The following is a 7,676-nucleotide window of genomic DNA, read 5'->3' as shown; positions in this document are numbered from 1 at the left end:
TTTTTTTTCTTAAATGTTACGGCATTGACATTGAACCTGTAGCGGCGGCAATTATGAAATGTACATATGTATGTATATAAATGATGTGAGTGGGGTCAATGTTGCAAAAATTTATTTTAGTTATAGAAGAGGAAAAGTGAGATTTTAATAATAGTTGCTGAATATTAGCCTGCTTATTTATATGATTCAAAGTTAACAAAAAGGCAGCCGTATTTAAACGATCACAAGTAGATGAAATGAAAAACTTTCAAAATTAAAGTCAAAACTTTTTTTACAAGCTTATATTTAACTTACACAGATATGTACATATGTATGTACATTAGACTTCGCCTTAGTTGTATGGCGAAAATTTGTTGTTGTGCCCTGCGAAAAAATTTTAAAATCGGATAACGTAACGACGTGCCTCAAAGGCCCTGAAATTCACCTTTTTCATGAAATGTTTCAAAAAGTAGTCAAAATTGCCTATAACTTTTAAAGGTTTTGAGAAATTAATTTTTAGCCCAGTAAATTTAGATGAAATTGGTACGAAAAAAAAAATAAAAAATTGTAGTAGTGAACTTTTGGTGCAGTTTACTTCTATTTGACACGTAGATCATGGATCCACAGTCTTTCCCCTAAATTTCATGTGGAAATATTCCGCCAACTTGGATTTTAGGTTTTTTAGTTTTCTGCGATTTACAAGCCTATTTTTAATTTTTTTTCGTAAAAAATGGTTTAACACAAATTTGTAGAGAATTTAATTTTCCACATTTTTTAGTAGCCATAGTTGACAAAACTACTTCAAGTGCCATGAAAACATATTACATTTTCCGCTAAATTATAGATAATTTTGATCACTTTGTGAAGAATTCCATTAATTTTCTGAACTTTGGGGTCTTTCAGTTACGACTTTCCGTTATTCGATTTTAAAAAATTTTCGCACGATTTTATGAGCAAATGAAGCTTTCCGGGGGGAGTCTTGCTTTGTTGGACAAATTTGCAAAATAAGGCGCAGTCTAATGTACATACATATCTGTGCAATTTTAGTAAAACAACTTAAGTGACTCTAGAAGGTTTGACTTTGAGCTAAAAAATTAAAAGTTTCGCTTGCAAATCTTTATATTTTTATTAGGTTTATTTAAAAGTGGCATCCCTAACTACACCTATGGCTAGTTAATCGTTGAGATATTGCTTGGAAACGCAACAAAATATTGCTTTAAAAGGAAAATGGTTTATCTCGAGAGAGATTTTTTTTAAATAAAATACTACAGGTATGTATGTATGCTTGAGCCAAATCTTGCAATACATTTTTTATCAACTACCCAACGAGCTAGAGGCTTTAAACTTCAAACTTTCAATATGAATTAATCCGCCTGGTGGCTCGGCATCGATATATATATATATATATCGAAATCATGCATCTATCGTCTGATTTAGTTTATATCCAAAATATATATTACCTGTAACTCCACAAAAAGGTTTGCCGATCGGTGGCGCAAGATATATTTGGAAAACCCGTGTATTTTTGGTCCAATTTAGCTCATATTTATAAAGCTGATTATAAAAATATTTTTTAATATTAACTTATTTAAATTATTTTAGATATATGTTAACAGAGGCTTGTGCACAAATTTTAACCGACTTTACAAAAAGGAGAAGGTTATCAGTTCGTCGGAATATTTTTTTATTTTAATTTTTTATTTTTTATTTTTATGTATGTTACTGCTTTAATTTGGACCACGTTAACCGATTTTATAATTCTTTTTTTTTTTAAGGAAAGGTCTTACCTCACAGGTGGTTCTATAGTAATTTGATTGAAATTCGATCACTAGATCATGAAGAAATTAACGATAACCTTAAATTTTTATATGAGAATTGAAGTCGGTTTTGTTTTTTGCTAAAAAATTACTTGTTAAATTGCAAGTTTATTTAAATTTGAATTTTGATTTTAATTTTTCATTTAAATTAATTATTTAGACATGAAAAAAATTAAAAAATTTAACATCTAACCAATTGATCAAAAATGACCATTTAAAAGAAAAGAAAAACTTTTTTTTAATAAATATGTATGTATGTATTTAAATTAAATTATTTTTCTAAAAGGGCCTAGTTAGATTAAAAAAGTAGGGATTTTGAAAGGAAACTTAAGTTGTAAGGCAATTAAAAACAATAATCTTGCAAGACACATTTGTTGAAACTCAGTGAAGCAACTAAACCTGGCAACACTTTGTATCAGACACAACAAACAAAAAATGAGCGAAAACTTTAAAGTATTTTCGCAGTTCATATTACGGCGCACATTAATTTAAAAACAAAAAATATGTGCAAAAAAAAAAAATTGCGAACGATGCATAAATTGGTTTCGACGACTTTGTCAGCAACAACAACAAAAGCAAAGCAGCAGTAGCAATTATGAAGTGGCACAATATTTCTTTTGCGCATCAAAAAATTGTCAGTTGGGGCGTTGGAAATTGCCAAACGATCGCATAGCGTTATCTATACTATGTACGTTTGTATGTATGTACATATGTATGTACTTATGCTTCTTGCTTTCTCGCACGCGTCATACGCATTCCGGGGAGTTCATTTCGATCATTTCAAATCGATGATGATCAATTTATAGTAATCAAGCAATAATTTTAGAATATTTAAAAATTGACCACGAAAGCTCAAAAATAAAATAGTCGCAGTGGCGCTGTGTCATAGAGTCGTAACGGCATTTATGACGGGGCAAATTAACTGAAATGCGAAATGTCAGCGTTTGACATGTGCAATTGACTGTTAACGAAATTTTTATTTTTTTATTTTTTTTTTTTAAGTAACTCTACAAACTAAATATTGTATATATGTATTTGCATATAACTACATATTTATGTGCATACATATATATGCATTAGTAGATTGTCATCCATCATTTAGACAAATTTATCACGTGCCGGAATGTGGTATGAGGGTGCTGTCGTTGACGTAAAATCATAAAATTTCACGTACTAAATGCATGGGTAAACAGTTCGTAAACGAGAAATTATACATTTCTATAGTACCGATTAGTGAAAAGTTTCCATAAGATCGAAGCAATATATGTACATACATACATAGTATTATTTACAATAAATAAAAGTTTAAATAATGAAAAAATTATGCATGTTAAACCAATCGCCATTTTATTTATTTTATTTTCTTAGTTAACAGCTCTTTTTAGAATTTTCATCGATCGTATGTGGATGGCTTTGATGAACTCTATTAAAAATATTTAACTAAAATTTCTACAAATGATTCGTAGATCATTCCAAGGAGAAGTAGAAAGAAGCTCAAAAGTCTAAGAATGTATGCCAAAGCACATCCAACGTCTATCGCTAATGATATCGCAATCAGATTGCAGAGAACAATTTGCTTTGTGTTCTTAAGCTAAAGGTTACGCCTCCTACAGGAAAACGAAAACATAGTCTCCTTGCAGGACTCGAATACTAGTTGGCTTTATGTATTTATGTATGATCCTCGCGAACTTCAGTCCACTTAGCAAATATTTAAAAACTGAGCTTGACTATTGAATATTGTTTGTACTCGGACGTAGTTTGTGGTTGTAGGATCATAAAAAAGGGGTTTTGGGGAACAGCTAGAAGGACAATTCTTGGCCAGAAGTAGATTTGTTCGGTTACGTAGACTCGAATGTCCTGGTAATGACACTCAGAAGCATAATAGTCTAGCCTACAAAGGTTTTCCCGTTAAAAAATCATAAACAGTTAGGGTAGGTAGGTAGGTAGGTAGTAAGTGCCAGCAAGTGATCTTCGATTAACACGCATACCCAAACATACCTACATACATACATAAGTACTTTTACTCACGTACATTTACCAGCGTCCATACATAAATACAAATATATATGTACATATACATATATTCATAAGACTGACGCCGTGCTAATCGGCCGCGCATGTAAAGGAATTATGGAAAATTTTATGAATGAGTGAGCCAACTTTTTTTCGATTTCGCACAATTAACGAATATGTGTGTAAATGCACAGGAAAAAGATGAGTGCGTATACCCTGCTGGAATTGGTTGTTGGTTTCTTGAATATAAATTTGAACTTATGAATAATTCATGGTCCTCACAACAAAAGAAGCAACAGCATTGGTTTTTTTCCACTGGCCCAACATATTCATACTTACAAAAATATTTTGATATTTAATATTTACTTTTTTTTTAACACATAATAAATATTTTAAAATTTATCTATAGCTTAAAATTTGCTGATTAAGCAGTTGACTCAGTTATTGGTATTCATAACTGTCGATACATTTGGTTGATTTATAGTCTGAAGTCTGTTAAAAAAAAAGTGGATTGGTACGGAATATATGTATGTATAAATGTACATATGCACATACATATGTGGGTATTTGGGTGTCCTTACTTAGAAAGTTACTAATTAAATTTAATTCCATTTAATGTATTGGACGAGTCAGCTGCCGATTGATATTTGTTCGTCCCTACTTATTTGTGTATGTCACCCACATGTGTATGTACATATTTATGTACATTTGTATGTATATTTATACAAATACATTTTCACGACGTTCTTCTACTCATAAATACTATCTATTGTTCTTGACAAACAGAAGGCATTTCAGTATTCAAATTAAGTGCGATTATTTCTATTGATAAGATATTGCCTGCCGCTCATTACGGCGACGGATGCTTGAGGGGTGGCCGGGGGAAAAAAAAGCGACAAACATAAGCAAATATTTTAATGTCTTTACGACAGGTTGAATTTCAATGTAAAGAAATGATTGTGAAATAGCATTCGATGTGAGAATACTCATTCTAGAAAAACGACGAGTTTAACTTTGTCTCGACTTCCCTTTGCAAACGAAAGCAAAATATACTTTCAACTGTATTTTGTGTTTTGTATATTTTGTATCTGAACCATCGACATTACCGCATCGACCGCTACCCTTAAAAAAATTGGGTCTGCATACATTTTTGCTAAGTATTTGGCCGGGCTTCTTCTCGATTGTCATTCCCATTACCGTTAGTCAGCGGCATTACCATTCGCTTCAGTATTATTCAGTATTATTTCTACAATTACCATTACAATTATTATTACCATAACGATTACTATAACCATTACCATTATTATTTCCATTACCTTTAACATTACCATTACCATTAGATACACTTACCATTACTATTAACATTACCATTTCCACAATCATAACCATTACCATTACAAGTCCATTGCCATTACCATTACAACACAAATACATATATGTATGTATGTAAATATGTATGCAATATATTATAATTAATTGTGCTTTTATTTATTTGTACATACATACATATATCAATATGTATATGTAGTATATGTACTATGAAAGCATTCATGTAACATGAAAGTATTTTAGTCACACAAGTGAGAGCTATTATTAGAGTTGCAACTGCAACAAAAGAAATTAAGTATAATGAATGAAACGCACAGTGCTAGACTCTCTCTTTACTCGCAATAAAATAGCTTCCAAATACGATTACATGTTCAGATACTTATGCAGTACTAAAGGTATGCACTTAAAACAACAACGAACACTGCAACCAATGCACTAACAACTCCAAATAAAAATAATAAAAAAGTAGATACTTATGTACGTACATACATACATACGAGCGCAAAAACAAATGTGAGAGTTTCTACCACACTCACAGGCACACAGTGAAGCACACGAGTAAACGAAACGTCAAACCAAATTCATAAGGACTAAATGACAGTCAGTCTCACCCGCCGCACTCACTGACTCGCTCACCGTTACATCCGCCATTCTGACTGACATAAGCGGAAGCAGACTGACTAACGGCGCAACAGACACGACGGTCACTGCAGACGAAACGACAAACAGTCGTTAGTGGTGTCAAGAGCACATACACACACGCACACACCCAACAAAGATGGGAACAATACAGGCAAATAGTCAAACAAATGAATGAGGTGAGGCAGGGTGAGGCAATGGTGGAAACGAACGTACAACCGAACTTTGCGTCGTCACACCGTGCAGTGGAACTGACTAACCAAAAACTAGCAACCAAACGGAGCTCTAGCGGCGGTACTGGTGCTTGTCTGTGTTGGTTAACTGGACGTGTTTGTCGGTGGTGGCGCTCCAGTCTCGGTTCTGGCTCTGGACTCTGATTGCTGCTGGCTGGCGGCGGTTTGCTTGCTTGCTTGCTTGCGTTCGTTCGTCGAAATGGCAATGTTGGCATTCTTGCTTTGAATGTCAAACAGTGCGGTTGTCTCTTTTCGGTGCTCGTAGTTTAACACCAAAAAAGTAAAGCAACAGTTTTATAACAATTACATATATACATAGATATATATATATATATTTTTTTTAAATAATTAAATGCCACACTTTGCAAACGGTTCTAACGAATTATATTCTTAATTTTCATAATCTAAAAATAGGAATTTTTCATTTACATAAATTACAGTACTTAAAAACGCATTCTAAGCGAATCAAAAAAAAGTTTTGTACTGAGCAAAGACTGTTCGACGTTTCTTCGTATAACGATTGATTGCGTAGCTACGCCGCGTAAACGTTTGCATAGTTTAGTTTGGAACATTCTGGAACAGTTTGAAAAGCATTTGAAAACTCGCGGCAGTGCTTTTCAAAACTTAATACATACATGCTTACATACGTACTTAAGTAAAACGCGACATCGTAATAACGCAATTGCATAAGTCGCTTAAGGCTCGTGAAACATACTTAAAAAAAATATTCGGCAAAATATTCGTTTAAGCACTGCGCACGAAATTCGCAACCCATCGGAATTGATTAACGAAAACGCAAACACAGAGGCCGAGTCAGAATCCAAAAGAACATAAAAGTCGAAGAATATCGGATATTGCGTTTGGAATATTGCGGAGCTGTTGTCACCTTTGCGAACATGAGTTTCCACAAGAGTGATTCACGCACGCCGCTGGCGCCAACATCATACACCGTAAGTACTTTCTCATATAAAATATTAATTCAATATCCGCAGCGACTAAATATGCGCACGGAGCGAACTGCTTGAATATAGCTAAAAGTACCCGGTTTGAAGCGATTTGGTGCGCTTTTTTGCAGCGTATCCAATTGTCGATAGCGGTACGCTAAGCACAGCGGGCAGTGCAGCGTTAATTACATGCATACATATCTATGGCTCGAGGCAAGGGGTTTTTAACGTAGTGATATGGCGGGCCTTGATGCCGGCATATAAAATTCAATATTTTATAGCTTACAAGCTCGCTGAGAATAGTAAATGAATGAGCATTTGGTTGCGGAAGTTGAAAAAGTGTGTGGACAAGGAGCGTACGAGTTGTCCAATGGGGAGGCAAAAGAGGGGCTTAATTTAATGAAGCCGAATTAATTAAGCAATTGAGTTAGTATGTATGTATGTGTGTTTTAGTGTTTTAGTGCACATATATGTATGTATATGTACATATGTATGCATGTTTGTTCAACTCTTTTCAAATATGCGCACAATAAGTATTTTCTTTATTTTGTGAGTCACTGTGCCTCTCATTGGGGTCTCGGCGGCGGCACTTATCAATTCCAATTTTCCCATTTATTTTTTTTGCCGAACTGCGATTGCCTACGCCACCTTATCGCATGACGTTCGACGCTTCCGTGCGCATATCAGTCCGCTGATCTATAAAGAGATATAAATATATATTG

General features: G+C 33.9%; 1 protein-coding gene across 3 annotated transcripts in view; it reads left to right on the top strand.

The window, feature by feature from the left end:
- LOC118748054 (proton-coupled amino acid transporter-like protein CG1139) overlaps nt 1–7,676 on the top strand; it is a 67,565-nt gene that overhangs the window by 21,228 nt on the left and 38,661 nt on the right. Inside the window, exons 1-2 of one of the 3 annotated variants that reach the window (XM_036482346.1) lie at nt 6,107–6,290; nt 6,425–6,960. The exons of 1 other annotated variant lie outside the window; for it this stretch is intronic. In XM_036482346.1, the coding sequence (XP_036338239.1) occupies nt 6,907–6,960 (54 nt within the window). In that variant the 5' untranslated portion in view covers nt 6,107–6,290; nt 6,425–6,906. Of the gene's footprint in view, nt 1–6,106; nt 6,961–7,676 lie in introns of those variants that run through there. One more of the 3 variants, XM_036482345.1, reaches the window with a different exon arrangement.

This window comes from Rhagoletis pomonella, unplaced genomic scaffold (assembly GCF_013731165.1).
Source record: "Rhagoletis pomonella isolate Grant_MI unplaced genomic scaffold, Rhpom_1.0 Rhpom_scaffold_00012, whole genome shotgun sequence".
Lineage (NCBI taxonomy): Eukaryota > Metazoa > Arthropoda > Insecta > Diptera > Tephritidae > Rhagoletis > Rhagoletis pomonella.
Note: the sequence above shows the minus strand (reverse complement) of the source record. Positions and strands in the feature narration are given on the sequence as shown.